This window comes from Panthera pardus, unplaced genomic scaffold, assembly GCF_024362965.1.
Source record: "Panthera pardus isolate Hobbes unplaced genomic scaffold, ASM2436296v1 HiC_scaffold_16, whole genome shotgun sequence".
Classification (NCBI taxonomy): Eukaryota; Metazoa; Chordata; class Mammalia; order Carnivora; family Felidae; genus Panthera; species Panthera pardus.
Genome location: NW_026526721.1, coordinates 67109647 through 67135362, shown reverse-complemented (window position 1 = coordinate 67135362; position 25716 = coordinate 67109647). Strand labels below are relative to the sequence as shown.

The 25716-nt window shown below is 44.6% G+C and overlaps 1 protein-coding gene across 6 annotated transcripts in view; it reads left to right on the top strand.

Moving 5' to 3' along the window:
• Window positions 1-1486: 1486 nt before the first annotated feature.
• ILDR1 (immunoglobulin like domain containing receptor 1) overlaps window positions 1487-25716 on the top strand; it is a 30292-nt gene continuing 6062 nt past the window's right edge. For 3 of the 6 annotated variants that reach the window (XM_019448544.2, XM_019448541.2, XM_019448542.2), the window contains exons 1-6: window positions 1487-1661; window positions 13122-13292; window positions 14648-14797; window positions 18420-18539; window positions 18895-19041; window positions 25372-25503. In XM_019448544.2, the coding sequence (XP_019304089.1) occupies window positions 1607-1661; window positions 13122-13292; window positions 14648-14797; window positions 18420-18539; window positions 18895-19041; window positions 25372-25503 (775 nt within the window). In that variant the 5' untranslated portion in view covers window positions 1487-1606. Of the gene's footprint in view, window positions 1662-13121; window positions 13293-14647; window positions 14798-14907; window positions 15006-15388; window positions 15476-18419; window positions 18540-18894; window positions 19042-25371; window positions 25504-25716 lie in introns of those variants that run through there. The other 3 variants (XM_019448546.2, XM_019448548.2, XM_019448545.2) reach the window with 3 other exon arrangements.

The window sequence follows — 25716 nt, the reverse complement described above, 5'->3', positions numbered from 1 at the left end:
CAGGAGCCACACAAATCCCTCAGGGTCACAAACACTCAGATACATACAATGTTCCTGACAGCATGTGCACAGTCTCTGGAGGGGGTAGGGGGAGCATCCCTCACATTATATCCTGCTTCTGCTGCTGTGCTAAGATCCCACTGTGGAAGGTCTAAAGGCCCCTGAACATTCTGTACCATCTGCCTTTGGCCATGTACTTACTGCCTGAATTTACTTCCTACTTTCTTGAAGAGAAGTGGCTACAGGAAAAAACATTTAAAGGGGAGAGGCCAATTGGGGAACTAGAGGGCAGACTAAAGGGGAAGGAGGGGAAATTGGGAGAAGGGACTGGGTTGACCACCAATTAGTCTCAGGACAAGGATGTTCCTCTGGGCTGAAGTGAGATGAGGGACACGAGTAGCTCTAGTGAAGAGAACCCTTCACAGCAGAGGAGGAGACAATCTTAAGAGAAATAATATTGACTTCTAAGGTCACTGATGAGAATGGGAGCTTCCTGAGGGGCAGAAACCATGTTTAATGCACCTTTATAATTCTTTTCTTGAGGAAAAAGACGGTGGCTAGGAGGGAGAGCACAATGAACAATCCCTAATAAGGGAGAGGTGTATAAAATAGCTTGTTGTTTCTATTGACCAGTGTATAGGTGACTTTCCAGGTTAATGTCGTTGGTTGGTTCCCGAAGGCAAGTGTGTCTTCTTCCTGTGTTTTATGGTTCCCTAGTGGGTTCCTGCCAAGGAAGGAAGGACTGGATTATATCTTAGTTGGCCTGGTGCAAAGTGACCTAGAATCTTTGACTTTGGGGGGGCTGAGTCAGTGAGGGGCTGTGGAGCTGCACTTCATGAAGGATGGAAACTAATAAAAAGAAATACACCAACATTAACAATGCCTAACTATGGGTGGTGGGAGCAGGATTTTTTTCTTATTTCTAATAATTTATATTTTTCTAACTTTTCTGTAATAAGCATCTATGAGTTTTATATTTGTGGAAAATTAGACCTATTTGTCTAGTTTATACCATACACTTTAGTTTCTAGAAAACCTGAGCAAACATTATGTGCAAAAGTCATATTAGTGTGTTTTCAGTGGGGAAAAAAAGTTTTCCAAACACGCATGAGGGAATGGAAATATAACGCAGGAAATGCACCTAGACAGTTATGTCCACATAAATTCTCCAAAGAGGGGTAAGAAAGTTGCTAGGGGTGAGATTTCCCAAGAACTTATGGGGGGTAAAATGGTAACGTTCTTTATAAGCGGGAAAGGTGTGGCAAGAGATGGGGTTCCAGGGAGGAGAACTACCTGGAGTCTTGCGGTGGAAGAGGCGAGGCGGTGGCAGGTAGGAGAGGTGGCCGCGGTCCTCCGGGACCGGGGGCGGAGCAGGAAAGGGCGGTGCGCGGGGCGGGAGGCGGGGCTGAGGGGCGCGCCCCAGGTGGGGATGAACCGGACCTCACCTGCTCGGGGACCGAGGCCGGCCCTTCCGCCGCGCCGCGCCGGGCGAGGGGAAGGCGGAGGGATTCCTTGGAGAAGTGGTGCGTCCTGGGGGGAAAGCTGTGGAAGAGAGCTGACGTGCCCCCGGAGCCCCTGAGCAGAAAGGGGCCAGGGACCGGCTGGCATGGGCCCCGAGCTGCCTGCACCTTGGCTGCTCCTCTTCACCTGGCTCCCAGCAGGTGAGCCTTGGGAAAGTGGGTCTCACCCTGGGCGCAGAGAGACAGGAAGCCATTGTTGCCTGGCCTTGCAGAGCTGGCCTCGGGCAGGACAGGGCAGGGTAGTGGAGGCCGGGGCAGCGCTCTGGTAGCTCTTGGCACAGGCACCAGGAGGTGCGGGGAGTAGCTCGAGTTTCTGCCTGTGGGAACCTGTTGTTTTCCTCATGTATTGGCCTAGGCCCTTCTGAAACAGGTGCAACTAAGAAAGAAACCCAGAGCCCCTGGGCTTCCCTCCCGCAGTCTTTAGGTACTTCTTAGTCTTTAAAACTGAATCGATAAAGGTGGAAGCACCACTCTTTTGATTCCTATTTACTTTGCTTATTTTATAGGACTAAGCCATGTGGCTGTCTGCTAACCATGGTCAGTGTCCCTATTCTACTTTCTTTGTATCCACTCACTTTCCTAACTCTTCCCCCTTGCTCAGTATCTCCCCACCAGGCGCCCAACCACCCACCCTTTATCCTCCCTTCTCTTAACTTTCCTACCCTGTCTGCTTTGGAAAGCATGGTTTTTGTGTCTCAGTGTATCTCTTGGAAATATGGCAGGAGTGTCTATCTGCATGAGTAAAATCAGGTGAAAGGATAGCTGAATGACTGCAGGACTTTCAACCCTTTTCAAGTAGGATGTAGGTGTGACCTTGCAAACAAGAATGTATGAGTGCCCTTGGAAATTCTTCCCTGTTTCATTTCATTTTACCATCCCTTGTCCCCTTTTTAGGAATAACTGCCCTCTTATCTCAGTGGGAAGTCAGCTCAGTTTGCTCACAGACCAATTTGAGTCTTGTATTTTTCTGAAGGAGATGTAATTTGAAGTTATGGGCAGAGTTTCATTTTTACCAGCTTGATAGGACATGAAAATCACTTGGGTGTAACTAAATCTCATTCAGACAAGATTCTACAATAGCTTAAGCTTAATGCTGAGAATAAAAAGGAGGGAGAATTGCAAAAGGGTGAGAAAACTGGAAAATCAGTATCCCTAAGACCCTCTGGCTCACACCGTTTTCTGCAGGATCTATGTTCTATCAGTTGTCTGAAGCTAAGAAGGCTAGGTGTCCGACACATGATACACAAGGAAATGGACTAAACCTCACCTAAATTTAAGTGCCCCAAATTCCACCAGAGTAGTTACCAACTGGGACTGTGACAGCAAAATCATAAAAATCCCAGCTTCTCACAGTCCTCTATCCTGTGCGTTATGTGTTCAGCTCAAGTTCCATGGCAGCTAGGGATTTCTGAAGCTGCTTGAGCTACCTTTTCAAGAAAATAGAGGTCTACTCCCATCTCCCCCCTTTAGCACCCTATTCCAGATTAGGACTTTGTAGCCAGCAGTCATCCAGGTCAATAGAATAAGAAAAGAAGCCTTACAGACAAAAATTTTATTAGGGTATAAACCCCAATCCTTAAATCATCAGCATACTGTTCTAAAAGCTGTTCTATTTTTATGAAGAATATTGAACACTGAAAAATTTTCAAATACAGCGACTATAACCAAAGGGTATATTCTTTATAGTAAGCAGATTGCTAAATGGACAGGGGCTTTAGAAAGTGGAGCTCCAAGTGTTCAGGAACCAGCCATGCAGTGTTAGTAGCCAGGATGCCGAGGTGGTAAAATTATACAGACTGCTGTGTTTGCCTGGCATTCTTTATTTTTTTTATTAAAAAAAAATTTTTTTTGGTCACATTTATTTACTTTTGAGACAGAGCATGAATGGGGGAGGGTCAGAGAGAGAGACACAGAATCTGAAACAGGCTCCAGGCTCTGAGCTGTCAGCACAGAGCCCGATGCGGGGCTCGAACTCACAAACTGTGAGATCATGACTTGAGCTGAAGTCGGACGCTTAACTGACTGAGCCACCCAGGCATTCTTTAAATGGAAGCCTACCTGCATGACCCATTTTAGAACTAGAGAAAGCTGAATTCACAAAAAGTCCTAAGTAACATCTAATCTCACTTTTCTTTTTTTTTTTTTTCCTTTTTATTTTAGAGAGACAGAGAGAATGCAGAGGGGGGGGTGGGGAGAGGGGCACGGGGAGAGAGAGAGAGAGTGAGAGAGAGAGAGAGAGAGAGAGAGAGACAGACGATCTTAACCAGGCTCCATGCTCAGTGCAGAGCCTGATGCAGGGCTTGATCTCATGAACCGTGAGATCATGACCTGAGCCAAAATCAAGAGTCAGACACTCAACTGACTGAGCCACCCAGGTGCTCCAAATTTCAACTTTATTTCATAGGTGAGAAATTGAGATTTCAACTCTTCAGACTCCAACGGTTTGAGGGGAAATAGCTATTTTAGCAGATATTTTCCCCGAATATGTGTAGAAGGTATATATAAAAGAAAAAGCTTCATCCAGCTATTTAATGTGCATTTGGATTTTGCATCCACAATGTTTGTGTGACTCTGGTCAAGTTACTGAAAGCCTGCAGTAAACAGGGATGATTATAGTACATATCTCATAAGGTTTTTGTGAGGATTAAGTGAAATGAAGATTTTAAGGCACTTAATATAGTGGCTGAAACAAAGTGAGGGTTTAATGAATGTTAGCCACGGTGGTGAGGTGATGATACTCATGATTTAGATCCAAGTAGGGTATTTTATTTTTTTTTAATTTTTTTTTCAACGTTTTTTATTTATTTTTGGGACAGAGAGAGACAGAGCATGAACGGGGGAGGGGCAGAGAGAGAGGGAGACACACAGAATTGGAAACAGGCTCCAGGCTCCGAGCCATCAGCCCAGAGCCTGACACGGGGCTCGAACTCACAGACCGCGAGATCGTGACCTGGCTGAAGTCGGACGCTTAACCGACTGCACCACCCAGGCGCCCCCAAGTAGGGTATTTTAGAGCTAACTTGAATGAAGCAATTTAAGTTTCCCCTCCTCCTCCTTCCCCTATAGCTAAGAAACTGCAGTTAATAGTCAGTGGACTATCAGGTTGGAATTCAGAATCTGCCTCTTACTAGCTGTGACTTTGGAGGAATTCAATTCCCTTCATCCAGAAAACAGGTGAAATTCCTGATAAGCCCCTCACAACCCCCACCCTCCAGTCCCCATAAGGCCAGCTCTTGTTGGATGGCTTAACATCAAGCACAGGGTCTACAAAATGGTCATCACTCAGGAAATACTGCCCCCACCTCTTCATTTTTACACGAAACTTCCTAAAATTCCCTAAGATCAAACAGAAATCAAACTACTTTTCTCAGTTCCGGTATCTACCAAAGAAGTGCTTTTCAAACTTTTTTTACAGCTCTCAGAAATACAGTTTATGTTGTGACATGGACACATGTATAAGATTCATAAAACAGAAACGAGCACACACACACACACAAACCCATTACTATGTTGGGTAAAAGAATAACCGATTGATATCACATATTATTTTAATAACATTTAAATAAGTAGAAAATAGTCTCCAAATTAACACTAAATAGAAAAATCCAGTAAGTTGATTTTCTCAAGGTCTGCTGCAGATTGCAATATGAGCTTTGGAAAATCCTAGAGTATGTTCATTTTGATCCAGCATGCTGTTCTCTTCTGTTTCTAAAGAAGAGTTAACCCAAGCTTCTAGTTAGCATCCAGGCTTCTGTAGTTGTTAAGTGTGGGCCATTAGTGAAATCATGTCAGATTTGGGTACTGGCAAGTCTAGTCAGTGTGGCCTGGGGCCCTGATGGAGCCTCTCAGGTCCCGGAGTCCTGGGAAGTTAACCCCAGTCCCTGTGCTCTGAGCTGTGGAGAGATCAGTTGTCATTGTTTTTGTTCATTTTTGTACTTTTTCAAAGTTTTTTTTTCTTTAAAAAGAAATGTTTAGCACACAAGTGATACTTGCCCCTTAAAACAAAACATTAAGATAATCTAAAGTAGGTTCTGCAGCCTTTTGCATTATTGGCTGATAGTTCTGGTTACCTCCATTGAGCCTCAAAGTTTATGCCTGGAATGAAAGTTTAGTTTTCCACCCAAATTCTAAAAGAGTGTGTCTCATTTGGGCTTTTGTGAATTTTTTAAAGATTATAGAGTGGCGTTAACTTACAGATTCACTCAACTATCAACTTGTATTATCATTCTTTGCGAAATGAGCCGGCTGATTCTAAGACACAAGATTCTTAGCATATAGACCAGCAATTTTCCCTTGGTGATGGGGGTAAAGTGTGGGATCACACTGAAGACTGAATGACATCTCGATTCACAATGTAGTGGATAGGAAAGCGGAGTTTCTCAGGCTGAGGAGGGTGTGGGTGATGGTTGGGAGCTGTCCACTTGGCTCCTTCCTTACCTCCATGGGATCCCTGACGTACCTCCCCAGAATCCCAGGACTCTGCCAAACTCAAGTAGAACTCACTCCCAGTCTCTGTCTGTCTTCCTCTTTGGACCAGTTTTGCAGGTAAGGAAATCTGTGTTCAGGAAAGTCACAAGTGCCAGGTTGATATAGTAGACTTAGGACCAGAACCCTGGCATCCTCATTTTTAGTACATTGCTCTTTCCCCTGTTTCATACCATGGATTAAATTCGTTTTGTCTAATTGAATCCTAGTATGCAGAAGTAGAAATAGATTGTCTAACTAAATGCTACTTATTAAACATGTTGCCCCAACAACAATGCAGTGGAATGAGATGCTGATAATTAATGTATCATCTGCCTGGGTTTCTTTCAGCCCAGTAGTGTGTTTCATTTTATCCTTGGGGGAGAATTAAATTTGTGTTTAAAGAATTGGGAAGATTCAGGTCATGTCTCATATTTCCCTCATCTTTATTTCTGTATCTTTCAATCTGTGAATCTTAGGATAAGGTGGGGTCAGAAGAAAGCAGTTTTGACACTTTCTTCATTTCCCAAACCTTGTTCTATTTCTTAATCCCAGGCTTTGCCCCTTCTTTTCTATTCCAGGTGATAAACCTCACACTAGCCTATTTTAAGCACCTTAACCATCTTGCCTCTTTTCTGTCTACTTCCAACCAGCCTCTACTCAGACGATAGGTTAACCTACCTGGGTTCATCTTTTTCACCTTCATTTTATTCCTCCAAGAACCTCTATTAGATCCCCATAGCTTATAGAGTGGATTAAAGCTCTTTGTTTGGATTTCAGGGCTCACTCATTCTTGGCCTCACTCACTACTTTGGGCAGCCTTCTCCCGCTGATATGGGGATGCTCTTGTACCCCCTTTCCCAGCAATACACACCCTTCTTTGTTTTTTTGTCTGCCACCCTACAAATGGTTAACTTTATTTGTTTTCTATACTTTTAGAGCACTTAAAATTTGTTCCAAGCAGTTTAGCCTGTCTTGTATGAATTTGTTTTTACTCAGCAAATGTTTAATGCATACCATGTATAAGGCACGCATTAATGTATAAGGCCAGCCATGTATAAGGCTGGCAAACACTAGCTGTGTGGTCCTGAACCAGTTACTTCATCTCCCTGAGGATTTTTCTCATTTATGAAATTGAGATAAAATAAGGCTTATCTCATGGGTGTTTTTACAAAGGTTAAATGAGATACTATATAATAAAGCACCCAAGACCATGGCTAACAACATAGCAAGTGCTCAGTATATATGTTTCCTCCCCTGTGTAGCCACATGCTTAGCACCACCCTGAGCCTCACACTGTTGAGTAGCAGATACCAGACCTTTGTTAAACATGTAATACATAGACCTAATTCCTACCCCCACCCCCGCCCCAGCCCCCTTCTCTTTGTCCTCTTTTCTCCTCTCCTAATTCTTTCAGCCCCTTTTTGTTCACACTCATGGCCACTCCCTCTTCCCCTTGATTCCTTTTATATTTGCACTGTTATCTAAGGAAATGTAACAAGTACTGACGGCAAATATACTTGGGGAGATAGCTTGCTCAGACATAAACTCTGATAGGATTAAACCTGTGTACTTTTTGTTAACCTGCTTAGTGGGTCATAGGTGCCTGGGTGCCTAAAAATCACTCAAGAATCAAGACCTTCCATCAAGTGTTGGCACTAGGTCAAGCCCCTTGCCTGGAAAGACCATGCTCCCCTGCTGCCTGCCACACCCGTCCAGGCAGGGCCCTTCATGTGTAAAGGAGAGGAAATGCCATTCAATCCCCTGAATACCTCTGTCCCTATGCTGTATGGATAATATGTTCTAGAAACTGTAAAATATCTTGCCCAATCTGATATTACACAGGGAAGACATTGAATAAAGTAATATACAGAGATATGCATATGTTTGGAACATACATCATTTAGCTGTAAAGATAATTTTCTTTCATTGTTTTCCTTTGACTTTAATATAGGATGTAGTCCCCACTGGCACCTGAGCATAGTCTTAAAAAGTACTTCATGGTAGGAAACAGAATCCTCTACCATTTCCCTCCTTCCCACAAACTCCAATATCTCATCTGAAGTTACCTTTCAATCCTTAGATGACAGGTTTCTCTCCCTTTTTCCCAGAGGAGACTAACTGAATGGGTTTGCCAGGGGACAAAGTGATGGAGCTTTAAGAGCTTTTAATGCCAGTTTACATTTGTATCATTTTAATGCTTTCAAAATGCTTTTACATGCTGTTGTCAGTTGACTTCAATCTCCAAAGTAGGCAAGATAAGTACAAATGAGACAAGTTAACAGCTAATGTTTCTTCAGTGCCTGTTATGTCCCACCCTCTTTGCTAAATGCTGGACATTTATTATCTCATTTAATCCCTACTACAACATTATCAAGGAAGTACTATTATAATTCCGCATAAAGAGGCAATTGTAGTTTGGAAATAATTTGTTAGGTCTTTTAGCTGGTGGGAGAGTGGAGACAAAATCTGAACTCAGGAAGTCACTCTCCAGAATTAAAGTTTCAAAAGAAAATGATAGAGATATTTAGGAAATGAAGGGGATACCACAGGATGAAGGAAATTTAAAAATAGAAAAAATATATAAGAATTTGAGGGGCCCCTGGGTGGCTCAGTCAGTTGAGCATCTGCCTTTAGCTCAGGTCACAATCTCACGGTTTGTGGGTTTGAGCCCTGTGTCAGGCTCTGTGCTGATAGCTCAGAGCCTGGAGCCTGCTTCAGGTTCTGTGTCTCCCTCTCTGTGCCCCTCTTCTGCTCACCTTCTGTTTCTTTCTGTCTTTCAAAAATTAATAAAAATTAAAAATTTAAAAAAAAAAGAAAAGAAATATAAGAATTTGAAAACAATTTAAAGAGCAAAGATCCGGAGTGCCTAGGTGGCTTTTGATTTCGGCTCAGGTCATGATCTCAGGATAGTGAGATTGAGCCCTGCCTTGGGCTCTGTGTTGGGCATGAAGCTGCTTAAGATATTCTGTCTGTCCCTCCCTCCCTCCCTCCCTCCCTCCCTCCCTCCCTCCCTCCTTCTCTCCCTCCCTCTCTCCCTCTCTCTCTCTCTCTCTCTCTCTCTCTCCCCCCCCTCCCCCTCCCTCTCCCCTGCTCTCTCTCTCTCTCAAAAAAAAAAAAAAAAAGCAAAGATCCAACATCGACATCTACCTTTTTGAATCTGTCCCTATTTTCAGCCCAGATTCTTCTATTCTTAGTCTCTTCTTGAAAACTTTACCTGCATAGTAGTGTGCATGACCAATGTGGTTAGTTTTACTGAGAAGTCTGAGGCTACAGAACAAGAAGGATGGGAAGTTTTTGCCTTTGAGATAGGCTGTCCTCCTCCCAATCTGGAAAATCCTCCTACTTTTTGAGTTTAACACCTGACTTCCACTTGGAAAGTCAAGCTTGCCTGCTTGGGAAAGATTAGGTTTGGGTGCCAGCAGAACCAAATCCTGAGGCTGAGAGGGCTTGGTTTATTATAGTCTCTGAAGCTTGGCCCACATATATGAGCAGAGGGATTCCCACCCTAGAGGGTTTTGTGAAGATAAGAGGCAATGTGTGTGCATCACCTGGCACACAATAGATCCTAAGATTCACAGCAACAGCTGAGAAAAGGGGAGGGAGGGTTGGTGGTTGCTCAGTACCTTTTGTCCTGGGACTCTTACTCTCTTTGTGGAGGAGGGCAAGGGGTATAGGTCCAAGAGTGCATATGCTATGGGGCTGGAAGAACCCTGGAGAGAGTGGGAGTGAGCTCAGTTCAGTCAAAATTGTGGGAACCTGATCTATTTCAAGGGCTTGAAATTCACATAAGGGATGAAATCTGAGAGAGGATGAAGGAGTAAATACCCAGCCAGCAAAGCCAGTGCTGACGTTGGTAAAGGTGAGTCATGTCACCTCAGGTATGTTTTGGCCATAATAAAGGCATTCATGGAAGGGTGCTGAATGGGAATCTGGCAATAAAGGTGATCACCCTTGTCCCCATTCTTCTCCCTCAGAGTGTCAGATTCAGCAATCTTCAAAGCTACCTGAAAGTAACTTCTAGCTCCAAATTCCTTTCTCTGACACCCAGCAAACCTCCCTCCCTCCAAATGTTCCACCTCTATACAAATAATATTCACTACAGTCCTCTGAAGAAATTGCTATTTATGTCACATTACCATTCAGGAAAATAAAGAACATGCAGGTTATCAGTCAATCACAGTATCAGAGTGATTGCTGCCAATTATAGCCTGGCTCCACACTCCACAATTATTTGCAGGCTAGTGAGTACCGAACATCTTCCTTTATTTAAAGAATAACCAGGCAGAGTGGCCAGAGTACTGCTCAGGGGTGGAATCTTGACTCTGACCTTATTAGAAAGTGAAGCGACTACAGACAGGCCACTCACCTTTTCCAGTCTCAGATTTGCGGTGTATGAAGGGGCACTGCTCATCTCCTCCCAGGGATCATTTTTAATGTGTAAAAGAAAATATTTGAAAGTACTGTGTGGACATAGGATTTTGTTTAGACCACAAATAGGTGTTTTTATTTCCATTCCAATCCGTGTATCTGCTGAGCAAAATAAGCTGGTGTTGACAGTGCCATCCTGGACATTGTCAAAAGCTTACCTGTAGCGACTTCTCTTCAGTTAAAGCTGTGTTGGGGGAAAGTTCCAAGGTCTATGTCAGGTCAGTTCTGGAAAAAAACAAGGAGGGTGGTGAGGGTAGAGAAGCAAAACTAACAAAGCAGATTACAAAGCAATCCATGTTAGGCTTGAGACGCTGGTCACTGGCTCTTCCATTTCTGATTGGACTAATTTCCAGGAATTAGTCCAGGAATAGCTGGTAGAAGACAGCAGCTGTTTTTCTCCCAAACTACTCAAGGCTCATTTTTGAAATGATGATCTTTATAGCTGGACAAGGAAGTCATCAGTCTTACCAAAGACACCACTTTTGCCCTATTACTCTACAGAAAAGTCTCCAGTGATTATCCATTAACTAGAAATACATGCTTCAGTGTGATTTAGACTCCACCCCCACACGCTACCACCAGCCCCACCTTATTTATCCCTCTGCTTCCCATAAAGCCAGAATACTAGCCAGTTTGGTTCCCTCCAAGCCCCGTAAATAACTGCTCCTTTCTGATAAGGGCTTTTGCTCACTCTCTTCTTCTGCCTTGAAGCCATGAGTTTCTCTGCCTTCTTCCTATTTTTCACGTGTGATCTTAATCCTACCTGAGTCTTAAGGTCCAGCTTATATTTTTCTTCCATGAAGTCTTGCCCAGGTACAGGTCTCCCCTGCAGATCCTCTTTACAGCAGGTCTGTCACAGGCACATACTCATTTCAGCCCAGCCCTAGAGACAGTTTAGGTCATTTCTGGGGGCAAGGGCCTATCCTGAGCAGCACTCTGCTCTTTCTCTGTGGATGTGAGAAAAGTGGGTGCATGTGCCCGTCACAAGCCACCACTTACTATTTCACGAGGGCTGTGTCCAGCAGGTGAGGAAGGACTCAGAACCACATGGCTCTGGCCTTTGAGCCAGGCTCACCCAGCTGTTTTGTAAGGGGTGAGAGTGGCGCTAAATGTTTGTGGGAGTAAAACAGTCACCTTGAAGCCATTCCACCTGAGAACTCTCCTGGAGAGAACCCCAACTTGAACCCCTTTCTCTCTGGCCTTCATGATAAAGGAAAAGAGGGAAAGAGACTCAGATTCAGACTCCGACTCCGACACTAACACAGCAGCATATGTGCCAGGCGCCATGCCAAGTGCCAGAAGAGAATGATCTCACTGCGTTCTTTCAAGGACCCGATGAGGTTAGGACTACTATAATCTCCAGCCACAGCTGAGAAAACACAAACTCAGAGTAAAAAAAACTTGTATAATGTCCAAATAAATAGCGAAGTGTTATTTGAACCCAGTTGTCTCAGAGTACAAGGCCTGTTTGTTTTGTTTTTAGTTTAGTCGACACCAGTGGTTCTCAGAGTATGATGCCCAGAGCAGTAGTATCAGCGTCTCCTGGAAACTTGTTAGAAATGTAAGTTCTTGGGCCCCACCCAAGTCCTGCTGAATCAGAAACTCCTACTGACAGTGATCTGGGCTGTTACAAGTCCTGGTGGTGCGTGTTCAAGTTTGAATACTACTATTCTGAGCTAAACCTCCCACAAGAAGATCCCTTATAACTTGGCCTAGAAACCATATTGACATAGGAACATTCTAAGATGTTGGTTATGTGTGGACCCCTCACCACGCCAGAGTCCACCTGACTTTCTGTGCCACCTGGTTCCTCATCAAGGCAGACCTGGAGCTGCAAGTATATTTGTAGCTTTGGAGGCTGGGGAGAAGGAGTTTTAAAAAGGAGAAAAGAAAAAAACCTTAATTTCTTCAAGTTTTCTTGATAAAATTTGTCACAATCTGATCGTTTTTATTTATGTTGTCATGCTTATGTCTACAACCTGTACTGCCAGTTTCTACTGTTGATGTATTCTTGGTCATTCATTCCATTATTTATTCAACAAACATCTGTTGGGTGCCAAGGAGGTGACAGTGCAGGATGAGGTGCTCGTGCTTAAATGATGAGTCAGAGACAAACTCAGCCTGCTCAGAGCCTGCACTTAACTGGCCATCACCAAGGCATGTGAAAAGTGTTGCCTGGGGGTAGAAAGAGGCACTTTAGGAAAATACACAGGGCCCCTCTCCCAGGTTTGCAGTCAGGGAAGGCTTCTTCTTCTTCTTCTTTTTTTTTTTTTAACACTTATTTTTGAGAGAGAGAGAAAGAGAGAGAGAGACAGAGACAGAGCATGAGCAGGGGAGGGGCAGAGAGAGAGAGAGAGGGAGACACAGAATCCTTCCTTGGGGAAGTGGGGAAACATTTTAAGAAAAGTGACATGAGAAAATGTATGCATGTATTAGCAGGCTCAGACCAGTACCTATACAGCCTTCTTTTCATACAGTTTCTGTATTGTTGCTGGACGGATGAGACCCTTGCAAGTCATCCTTGCTCTGTCCTCCACCTCGCCCAGAGTGTCTGCAGTCTCCGCCTCTAACTCTGCCTGTGAGCTCCCATCTAGTCAGACAGTGTGTTCACTTATTTGCATGGCTTTTATCACTCCATGAACAGAAGTAGGTCACCTATCAGAGACATAGTATGCCTTCAGTGTTTTCTCCTGCTCTTGGCTGCAGGGTGCCTGTCCTTGCTGGTGACCGTCCAGCACACGGAGCGCTATGTCACCCTGTTTGCCTCTGTCGTCCTCAAATGTGACTACACCACCTCCGCCCAGCTCCAGGATGTGGTAGTGACGTGGCGCTTCAAGTCCTTCTGCAAGGACCCTATCTTTGACTACTACTCTGCATGTGAGTGCCCTCCCCGCCTCTGCCCAGGCCCCTCTGTGAAGCATTGCCATGAAGGCATAGGAATTATTTAGGGTCACAAATCCTTATGAGAAGCCACAAAGATCACTTAATGTGGCCCCCTCATTTGATAGATAAATGGCCCAGGCAGATGAACTAACTTATTCCTGGTCACATACTATTTTATTTTAAAATTTATGTCCTACCTTGTTCCTGAAAAGATTTAGGCAGCTCAGACATTAAGTTTTTTTTAAAAGGCAGCTCAAGTCCTGCCTCCCAGCCCATTTGGTTGCGTGCCAGCACACTGAGATGAGTCTGAAGTCTGCCGCCATCACCTTCACCACCTTAGAATGTAGACAAGAAGCCTCCTACACCCTCCAGGATGCTGAGGAGTGGCCATTTGTGAACCTCCGCACACTGCCACACTCCCTTTTATGGTCAGCCTTCCTGGTGGCCGATTGAACCCTCCGAGTGAGCGAGTGAGCAAGAGCTCACTGCCCCCAGGGAATACATTCTCGGGCTGCACAATTCCCCCTACCTATGCTTAGCCACGTCCTACCTCACAGTAGTGGCTGCCCCACTCATGTCAGTTCTGTGCTCCGAAAGCAAAGCTCTTTCTAGCTGTCTACTTCTGCCTCTCTCAAGGAACAAAGGAATGCAGATCCTCACTGGCAGCCCTGTGAGAGGTTCTACAATTAACCTTGTAGAAATTTTTGAGAGTAGAAGTAGACGCCATCTATAAGGAAGGAAGTGAGCTTCCTGAGATGAGGAAAAATGGGGGGAGGCGTGAGCTTTACCTCTGTCAGCCCTGACTTACAGTACATCTTACAGTATGAACCCCGATACCTAAATGTCTGAGTCACTGACAGAACCTGGCCTCGTTCCCAAAAGACACATCTCTAAATCAAGGCATGATTTTCAGGGGGTTACTCTTCAAATAAAGGGCCAGGGAAAAGAGACCAGGGTGGTAGGCATTTGCCACCAGAAAATGCATTGTAAGGGCAGGTAGATGAACCCTGTGGGGGCAGAATCTGGGGTTACCAAAAATGAGGTAAGGGTAGTTGGGCTGGGAAACGGGGGCATGCAGCCAGGATTTAGAAATGATGGCCTTTTAGAGGGGTCTGGGTCTTGCTGCTCAAAAGTTCATTAATATCACCTGGGAGTTCATTAGAAATGCAGACTCTCAGATTCTCACTCCGGACCCGCAGACTCAGAAATTTCATGTTTAGTGAGATTCCCAGTAGATGCATGAGCTCAGGAAAAATTGAGAAGCTTCCCTGCTCCAGGGAACACTAAAGGTGCCTTTATTCATGGGAATTCCCCCTGCTGTGTGACTTAGCTGTGTCTCCTTTTCTCAGCTTACCAGGCAGCTTTATCCCTGGGCCAGGACCCCTCCAATGACTGCAATGACAGCCAGCGGGAGGTTCGCATCGTGGCTCAGAGGCGGGGGCAGAATGAGCCCGTGCTGGGGGTGGATTACCGGCAGCGCAAGATCACCATCCAGAACCGTGAGTGCAGGGGAGGCAGCAGGGAAATGGGGGTGGTGGACACCAGGCCTGACAGGCTGAGTCATTGTGGGGATTCCCCTCCCTTTTTTCTTTCCATTTGTTTGTTTGAGGAAATTGCCAGATACATAGAATGCTGTACCACCATCTGAAGTCACTCCCCTGGAAGTTGGTGTCTGGATGAGAAGATGTCCTACAGCTTTGGCTAAAGGTCTGGGAGTGGGTGGTTTCTTTTGCTTTTTCATGGCTAAGGTGTGGATCAGTCTTGTTTGCTCCCTCCCATAAATTGCCCTCAGGGCCTGTGTGAACCCCAGGGCCCTGAGTTTCCCTCTGACCACTCCTGTTGTATATATCTAAGGGGCTTTCAAGTAGGTGGCCACCTTGACACCATCATCACCCATTGGTAGAGGAAAGAGCGTTAGGGTTCATTGACCAAGAGCATTAGTTCATTGACCAGCAGCAGATTTTTTTCTCTGGCGTCTGTTACCTCATCTGAAAGATGGACATAATAGGCTCTGTCTCCCTACACTGAAGTAAGTATCAAACGTGATATCTGAAAGCTATGTCTAAAGCATGTTTATTCTTTATGCCTAGTACACGGAGTGGTGGTTAGAACCCTCAGTCTGCAGTCAGATTCTGGTGTGGGTCCCCATTCTGCACTTATAGGGTATGTGAACTTGGGTAAGTCCCTTCGATTTTTTTCTACAAAATGGGACTTGCCATAGTACTCCCCATCTTGTGGAGATTTGTCAGGATTAAGTGAGATGATATACATAAAGCACTTAGCAAATATTAAGTGTGCAGTGAACTTTAGTTACCATCACTGAGCACGCTTTTGGACGGAGGGTTAGCCCTACATTCCTACCTTGTAATCCAGGATTGCCATGATGGGTTATTGGCACATAATTCAGAGGCTATTTCAGTGAGTTTCATGTGCAGTGTTAAATAAATATTTGCTGCTTAAAAGGGGAAAAATGGCAGAGAATACACTAAGCAGGCCACTCAGGGTACCTGTGGCAACAATGTGAGGAAATCAGTGAATATTTGATGACCATTTAAAGGTAGATCATTTAAAGGGAGCCAATTTAATATTTCCTTCCAGATTGGTGTCTAATACTTTAGCTGTAATATTTAAACCTGATCCTTTTACATGCAATCTCTGCTTTCCCCAAGCCAGCCCTTAAACTCTTAGCTTTAGTGAACATCTGTCCTATTCTGGTCTCTAGGTACATTCTCAAAGATTCAGGGTGGTTCTGTTTTTCCCAGAACCTGCAAAATGAGCCCTTATCTGACTCCAAAATGTAAAGTCTCTTTTGGCAAGTCTCATTTAGTTTTTGAAGGATAAAATTCCCCAGAGGTGACAAGGTGACAGACAGTCCTTGCTTTTTTCTTTCTTTCTTTCTTTCTTTCTTTCTTTCTTTCTTTCTTTCTTTCTTTCTTTCTTTCTTTCTTCCTTTTATCTAATTTTGAACAATAGTATCCACTATTTTCACTCCCAGTCACTTTTGGATCAAACTTTGCTTCTTCCTTACTCCCATGGAAAACCATTATTTCCCCCTTGGTTTTTAATTCTACCTCCATGCTTGTTGTGACTTCCTAGAACCCTTGTTTTCTGACACTTCTTTGCCCTGTGCTTGCGTCATTTGAAATGACCCTGTCAAATCAGTTCTTGGATCATTTAAAATATAAACATATCGAGGGGTGCCTGGGTGACTCAGTTGGTTGAGTGTCCAACTTCAGCTCAGGTCACGATCTCACAGCTCATGAGTTTGAGCCCACATTACTCAGAGCCTGGAGCCTGCTTTGAAATCTAGGTCTCTGTCTCTCTCTGCCCCTCCCCGACTCGTGCTCTGTTTCTCTCTCTCAAAAATAAATAAACATAAAGAAATTTAAATATTAACATATCTGAATGTCCTCATTACTGTGACATCCCTGAAAAACATGTTTATGTTTCTAATAAAAACTGGGGCAGACCTATGATACACATTAACTTAGAGGGAGAACCTCCTCCAAAACACTTTCCCCATTCTTCCAAGTCTAGGGGAAGCTCTTTCTGGGAAAGGTAGTGTGTTTGGAAAATCATGGGGAGGAAAATATTGTAGAGATTGACGTAGAAAGAGAAGGAAACAAAAGTTGAAGTTAGCTCCAGTGGTGCGTGACCTTGCATTTCTGTTTCATTTCCTCAATAAATATTTTTTGACAAACAGATAATGGAGAATTGTAAATATGACTGCCAGCTAAGCAGGAGCAAGTCCATAATGCGAAGGGTTTTTTTGTTTTGTTTTTGGTTTTTTGGGTTTTTTTTAAAAGAATTTGAAGATGTCCCCTGGCACTTACTGTGGGTGAAATAGCAGGAATGTGGAAGCTGCCTGGATCTTCTGACTGGACTTTAAGCCCTGTTAGGACAGAGGAGTCTGGTTCCTCTGCAGATCTTCCCAGTGTATGACTCAGTGCTGGACCCACAAAAGGTCTTTAGTGAAGATTTGTTGCATTTACTAAACTTGAACATACCATTCATCTATCTTAAGTAGCACAGCGCTTGGTGCTCATGAGAACTGAAAATCCTTTCTTGAGCATTGAATAACATTTACCCTTAAAATAGTGGCATTTCATCCTTACTCATTCAATTCATCTCATAACCCATCCCTTCAAGATCCAGAGGGATCCATTCATAGCCAGAGAGGGATCCAGGCTGTGGAGTTTTCTACCCACTTTGGAGAGGACATCAGAACTTAGTGGTTAACAGCACCAGCTTTGCAACAGAGAGACATGGATTTGAACCTACTTATGCTAAGCATTATTTCTCTGTTCTTAGGCTAGTTTCTTAGCCTCCTGGAGTCTTGGTTTCTTCATGTGATCATCTGAAATGCAGCCAATAATCATGGTTAGTGTATCAGGATTGTGTAGAGTTTGATTGTGAATAAGCAAAATCTCCAAATATTAGTGACTTAATAAAGAAGTTTTTTTCTTCTCATGTATAAATTTTGAGGTAGATAGTCCAAAACTAGTGTGATGCCTCTGTTCCATTAAGTCCTGAGGGATGGTCCCCAGCTCCAGCTCACCAAGAAAGTCTTTTTCTCCCCCATGGTCCAAGATGGCATTCATCACATGTGCTTGACTGATAACAGTATAAAAGAAAAGATGAAGAAAAGGACAAAGATGTTCCCCAACTGTTTTAAGAAAGTTCCTGGGAGCCATCTTGTAACACTTCTGCTTACATTCTATCCACCAGAACTGAGTCACATGTTCATGTCCACCTGTAAGAGATGACAGGAAGTAGTGACTTTATTCTAGATGGCCATGTACATGACCAAAAATTATAAGACAGAGAAAAAGGGAGAAGAGACCCTGGGTGACAGTGTAATGTCATCTCACCCACTGTGAGCTGTGGTGGGAATTAAATGAGGTGATGTCCAAAATCCTTTCAAAGCACCTGGTAGGGTTCAATGAATGGTGAGTTCTACCATTATTAGACTGTTTGGAGAAATAGGATGGTCTCAGAAAAAAGACAGAACTATGAGGGGGGCCCTAAGGATGTGGAAGGACAGTGCTGAGTCCTAAGCCATAGGTCACATACTAGGGCCCTCTCCTTTAACACCTGGTACTTTTTCCCTCCTCCCTGCAGGAGCAGACCTTGTGATTAATGAAGTGATGTGGTGGGACCATGGAGTGTATTATTGCACCATTGAGGCTCCAGGGGACACATCAGGAGACCCAGATAAGGAGGTGAAGCTCATTGTTCTGCGTAAGTGCTGTTGGAGCTTTCTATTTAGCCACCTCATTGCTGTGACACTTTTACATACAGCACAGAAACAAGCAAGCCCAGGTTATTGTTGGATTGCCAACCTCTGAAGGTCCCTTACCAAAACTAAACTTTATTTTTTTTCTTTTCCTTTTCCTTTTTCTTTTCCTTTTCCTTTTCCTTTTCCTTTCCTTTCCTTGTCTTTTTTTTTTTTTTTTTTTTTTTTTTTTTTTTGCTGGTATATTGGTCAAGCTTAACCTATAGGTCAAGAGCTATATTTATTAGACCTCTAGAATATTAGACCTGGAAGCATTCACCTGCATATTTGGTTAGCTTCCTCTTGGTGTCTCCCCTGCAGACTGGCTGACAGTGATCTTCATCATTCTGGGAGCCCTCCTCCTGCTCCTGCTGATTGGAGTGTGCTGGTGCCAGTGCTGTCCTCAGTATTGCTGCTGCTACATCCGCTGCCCCTGCTGTCCTGCCCGTTGCTGCTGCCCCGAGGAAGGTGAGAGAGGACAGATAGGCAGTGGGATGGGGTGATGCTGGAGCCTGGTATCCCAAATACATGAGCTTCACACACACAGATCAAAACCTTGGGTCCTTCCAGGTTCTCCTCCATGCCCTTCTCCCCTCACAGGCTCAGAGGTCTTTGACCCCAGCACAGAATATAATGCTAGAGAAAGCTTTAGACCCAAGTGGGAAGATTTCTGTCTCTCCACATCCGAGCCTGCCTGAGGCCTCCTTCCAATGGTTCTGCCTATTGATGGCATTTCCTCAGTGGCCCTGAAATGCCTGTGCTTCAGTATTTGCTCCTAGCTCTCACCTTGCTTGGACAGGGAGTGGCTAGAGCAAGTGGTTTGAATGTAGCAGTGAGAGAGAAGGCCACCCCTTAGAGAGGACTTGAAAAGAACAGATAGAGGAGAAAGGAGTTAAAGCAGTGATTCTTAAACTTAAGAATCACCTAGAGGGCTTGTTAAAACTTAGTTTCTGGCTCTACGTCCAGAGTTTCTGGTTTAATTGGTTTGGGGTAGCCCGACAATTTGTATTCCTCAAAAGTTCCCAAGTGATGTGATGCTGCTGAGCTGTGGGCCACACTTTGAATATCTCTTTTTAGATAAAGGAAAGAGGTTTAGATGAAGGAGAGAGGGAACGGAAGATCTTGCTCTTAATGTGATCTTTCTTTGGGCTAAAATTTGACTTTTTTTTTTTATTTTTTTCAAATGTTTATTTATTTTTGAGAGAGAGAGAGCGACAGAGCATGAGCAGGGGAAGGGCAGAGAAAGAGGGAGACAGAATCTGAAGCAGGCTTCAGACTCTGAGCTGTCAGCACAGAGTCCGAGGCCGGGCTTGAACTCATGAACTGTGAGATCCTGTCCTAAGCTGAAGTCAGGCACTTAACTGACTGAGCCACCCAGGTGCCCCTAAAATTTGACATTTTAAACCAAAATTATGATATACCCTAAAAAATTTGGCTGTGGAATGCCAAATGTTTTAATAGAAAATTATTCTATAATGACTTCTTAATAAATAGATGGAGTGGAATCACCTGCTTTAAATGGTAGGAATTTTGTGTTCTTAAAATAACATCTTTTCTCCTGATGATACAAGTAAGGTATGACATTGTAGAAAATTTGAGAAATTTGGGAAAGTGTAAACACTAAGCACTCAGAGATAATCACTTTTATCAGTTTGGTTCATTTGAAAGGAAATTTTTTAAAAGGAAATATAAGGAATTACCTCTTAAGATAGAAAAAAAACCTTAATCTACAATGTCAAGAAGGCTAATGGCCTGAGTCTGGTTTCAGGTCTGTGTTCCGAGGTTTTTGTCTTATAGGAAAAGAGAACTTTTTTTGGATGTCTGCTATGCGTAAGCCCCTTCCATATATTTCCCTCTGTGAATCCTCACAACCCTAGAAGACTGTGTTATCACTGCTTAACAGATGAGGAGACTGAAGGTCAGAGAAGTCACACAGCTAGTAAGTAACAGTGGCAGTGTGGTGTTGAATCCATGTTCACCTGACGTATGAATGCCCGAATGTCACACAGTTGAGGCTGCCACAGCCTCTGTGTGTAGATCACAGTGGGCTTGGCAGAGAAACCAATGACCTCCTGAAAGAGAGGGAAAATAGCAGAGGACTCAATACTGGGCTGTGGAACTCCCTACCTTTCAAGAGCCTCTGGGACAGATCCCAAGGAAAAATCACTATCACTGAAGTAGTAATATGTATGAAGAGATGAGAAAACTGCTCCCAAGATGCCTTAGAATCCCTAAGTCAGTGGGGCACTAAAAACAGGCAGAACCGGGGACAAAGCCCGCACAAATGATAAATGTATCCACTGTCAGTAAGCTGATAAACACGTTCTGGGGGAGAATGATTTCTCTTAAGTGGTTAGAGTTCATTTAGAAGAACTGGTAAAATAAAGAAATGCAGGCCACAAATAAAGGTCCCTGAACTTGAGCAAATGAGGTCACTTTCAGAGTGAGTCACTAAGGCACACTGTCCTGAGAATTTTGATGACAAGAGGAGATTACATAGAGAGGATTGAAGTTGTTAAGGAGGGCTCTTGCATGGGGAAGGGTTTGTGTGTGTGACTGTTGGTTAGAATATGAAAACCCCAAGTGTATTTGTAGGCAAAGAACCAAGGCCAGTAGGAAATGAGTAAAGTGAAGCCTTATTTTTTTAACGTATTTTTTTTTTGAAAGAACACAAGTGGGGGAGGGGCAGTGAGAGAGGGAGACACAGAATCCAAAGCAGGCTCCAGGCTCTGAGCTGTCAGCACAGAGCCTAACGCAGGGCTTGAACCCACTAACCATGAGATTGTGACCTGAGCCTAAATCGGACGCTTAACCCACTGAGCTACCCAGGTGCCCACCCCTAAAATGAAGCCTTATGAGGCAAGGCGATCACTGAGCAGGAGGAACAGTTGGGATTGACATCAGGTATACAGCAAAAGAACTACCTGTAGAAAGGAAGGGAAGGGCAGCCTGACCTCTGGAGAAAGGGGGGAAGTCATTAAAATGTGGGGGATGATCCAAAGTGTAAGGGAAGAAGCTGAGGGATCTCATACCAGCCTGTCTCAATTTTAGCAAATCAGAATTCTAGAGGCAGAACAGAGCTTGAGAATGACATCAGTGCTTCTTGACCTTCTCTGACCACAGCTCACCTCCCTAACTTGCTCCCACTTTACAGTGAGTTAATGGAGGACCAGCGAGGAGAAAAAATGAAATGACACCAGATATTAGTAACTCTTGATATTTCACTTAGTACTGGTAAATGACCCACAGTAGAACTTAAAAGATGAAAGTGATTGAAACTGATTCCTACATCGGTTACTGGCCATCCTCCCCACAGGGCCTCTAGGCATCCCGTGTAGTAGGGCCACAGGCCACAATGGGAATCTCTGATCTACCCACCCACCTCCCCATTCTGCTTACAGCTGAAGGAAGTAAGGCCTAAAGAGACTTTTGCACAATTTCACACAGCTCGTTAGTGGCAGATCCTGGACTAGACATAGTTCTCTTGATTCCATGCCCAGGGCTGGTTCCTCTTCCTCAACCAAGATGATGTCATCAGCTGAAAGTTCATGGGGAGGGGAAGACATGAGAAGTGGGGACCATTTAAACTGCTGCTCTAGAGGAGGGAAGTGGGGTCTATAGATCAGTCAAGGGAAGCCAGTTGAGCAGGGCTATTTGAAGGCGGTTGTCTGACTGCAGTCAGCTCTGGCAGCATGGGGCCAGAAGCTAAAGCTGAAATGGTAAGAGTTCAAGTGCATGGGATTCTAGGGAGCTCCTCAGGATGTCACTGAAATGATTAGCCAGCCAAGTTAGGGGGACTGGTATATGGGAAAAAGTGAAAGGACTGTGTGACCATGGATCAAAAGAGGGTAAAGAAGGAGTTCTTTAAGAGTGGGGAATGGCTGATAAGCAGTTACAGGCAAGTGCAGTTGGAAGGCTTCAAGGCACCACAGATGATCTTGACTGCAGGGAAGGAGAGGCAGGTGCTGTGTCATTTCTGTCACGGAAGAGATGTCTTAAAGAACGTGCCCTGGGTTTTCCTCAGAAGTGAAGAGAAATATGCCTTTGGTAGTTTAGGCTCCAAATGTATACTTTTGTTTCCTATGGGATCTAAAGCAAAAAAAGTGACTTATAACAATGAGAGCCACTGTCTCTTGACTGTCTGTCATCTGTTAGGCATTTCAAATGTATTGCTTCATTTAACCTCAACAACTTTATGAAATAGGTATTTCCATCCTTAGCTTACAGATGAGGAGCCTGGGCCCGCACACTCTGGAAGGTCACTCAAAATCAGACTCCTGGTATACACTGGGATTCAGGTGGAAGTCCATTGACCCTGAAAGCTTTTATTTAAGGAAACTAAACCCTGAGGACCATAGTTCTCAGGAGATTCTTGAGAATCCTCAGTAGACAACTCTAGTTGAGCTTCCTGCACTTGAATTAGGGAGCTTGTTGAAAACACAGCTGCTGCTTGCTCTGCGTGAGACTGAAGGATATCTGGGAACAGGACCCAGTAATCTATATTTTTAAGTAGCTCATTAAAGTGATCAAGGCAGACTTTACTCCACTGAGGTTCAGAGATAACTTATTAGGAGTTTTTTGAGGCTTAGCTACTTTCTCCATGTCTCTTATTTTATTGCCTATCTGATTCCCCACTAGGTGAACAGAAAACCCTGACATCCCTAGGGGACAAGAGGGCATAGGAGAAGCTCAGAGGTTGTGTTTTCCACTCCCATCTCAACAGTTCCATTGCATCAGGGAAGGGAGGGGCCCTGGGGAAAAGGATGTGGCAGCTAAGAAGGGAGCAGGTGGGTTAATCTCTCAGAGAGGATCTCAGAGATCCTCATCCTCAGATGGAGGATCTGGAAGGGTCTCTAGAGAGTTATGTGTGCAGAGGGTCCCATTAGTTAAGTCATTTGGGGAGCAAGGAGTAAGCCCAACTTTCCCTTTCTCTACTGTTGAATTAAGAGAGTAGGAGAAGGAAGTGGCCAGGATTCAGTTAGAGGGGTGGGGGGTGGATAGAGTTGTTCCCAATTGAGCCAGATGTCCCCAGGCCTTAGAGGCAGAGGCAGGTCTGGAGTGGGTTTTGAAAGGTATAGAGCTGAGTTAGTAATAAAGGGAGGAGGTACAATTGTGGAAGGTTTTTGTTTTTTGTTTTGTTTTTCATCACAGAAATAAAGGAGTCTGGGGACTCACTGATTTGACAGAAAGGACACAGGCCTGGGCATCAGAATGGCACCTCTGGCCATCACCAGCTATGGGACCTTGAACTGGGAAGTCAACCTCCCTGCACCCAGCTTCTTCATCTAATTCCCACATTAACAGATTGCTCTGAGGATTAGTTAGCCTATATAAAGTGACTGGCACATACGTATTAAGCAGGGCATTATGTGTGCTGATGGTAGCACATATAGGAAGCTAGGGGAGGCATCTGTTAGCAAGAGGGAGAGGAAAGTGCTGAAGCATTTGGAGGGTCTAGAGTGCTGTCCAGTGGCATGAAGGTGTGGCAGCTGGGTGAGCTTCTCTAAGTTTGCATCTGATTTCCTCCAGGCTGGGCTATGACGCACTACCAGGGCTGGAGCTCCGGACATTTCTGGAGGCTCTGCTGCAACCACTTCCTGTTGTGCTGGAAGTTTGTTTCACACTGGAGTCATTGGGCCCAGATGGCCACTTAGCTGTTGGCCTCAGCAAATCCCCGGCCCTTTGCAGTAGGGTCCAGAGTGCCTGTCTGCCCCTCTTACTGTGCCAGGAGGAAGCCTGAGGCAGAGCCCTGCTGCTTTAGAGGTGGCCACAGGCTTGAGGAACCCAGGAGGAGGTGAGAGTGCCAGCTGGGGGGCCTGAGGCAGGCACTTCCTGCCTGAACACACAAGTCCTTTTCCTACATGCATGGACGGACTGAGACCTTGGGACAGAATCACCTTAAAATAGAAATTCATGAACAAACCAACTAAATGATTTTGTTTTTAATTTACACTCATGGGGGCAGAGAGGAAAGGATTGTGTGCTTCAGACTAGCTGCACTAGGGTATCAGAGTGACATTTCTATTGATCCCTCTTGCTTTTTTTATATGATTTTCTTTGCCCTGAAAGGAAATGGTATTTCCCTTCTCCCTTCTCTGCCTTCACTGCACCACTTAGAGATTCCCCCTACTTAGGATAAGGAGAAGAGTAGAAAGGATCCACTGGGATCTACTTCAGCTTTTTGCATCTCTTGCCTCCCTTCCACTAGTTTCTCCTCTCCACCCCCAGGGTTGCAGGGCTGTTGTACCAGCTAGAAAATTCTTCAGTGTCCCTCCCTTTACCAGTAATTCTGCCCATTGACCTCAGCATCTACATCCTTTTTTTTTTTTTTTTTTTTTTTTTTTTAGCTTTTTCCACTCTGAGTGGGCAGCCCTGAGCTTCCCTGGCAGTCCCTGACTCATAGCTGCCTTAAAGTCCTTTGCGTCTGCACCTTCTAGATTTGGCCTGTGGCTGAAGGCCTTGTTGGCCTGGGACCCAAGATTTCATTGCCTACTAATACCCACGTATCTACCTAAATTTTAGGTGAAACTGGGAATGGCAGGACGATACAATATTTTCAAGACTAGGAAGTCAGGGTTATAGGTATGCTTTCCTTGGGAATAGGGGTTGCATCCTGTACCCCAGGAGTCCCAGCTCCTTGCAAGATGACCAATTAGTTACTATTCCCTTAACTTTCACTCCTATGTAAGATAGGTCAGAAACTGGCCTCTTAGCAAAGCCTCCTAGCAAGAAAAGTGAGGTGGGAGGTGTGGGGCTTGTCCTGGCTGAGGGTCCGCATTTCTCCTTTTTCCCCTCTAGCCCTGGCTCGCCACCGGTACATGAAGCAGGCTCAGGCCCTAGGCCCTCAGATGATGGAAAAACCCCTATACTGGGGGGCGGACAGGAGCTCCCAGGTTTCATCTTATCCAATGAACCCGCTGCTGCAGCGAGGTAAACCTTGCCAGAGATTTGGGGTGGGAGAGGGCAGAGGGTAAGGGTAGGAATATGGGCTGCATTGGGGCCTTCATGACAATATAGTGGATATCTATGATCAAGGGGACGGGATGGATGCAAGCTGAAAAATGTGGCATTTTGGTGCCATGGTTCTGAGAAGCCATGTTTTGGGCCAGCAATTCTGTATGTTCTTATCCTTGTTTCCATTCA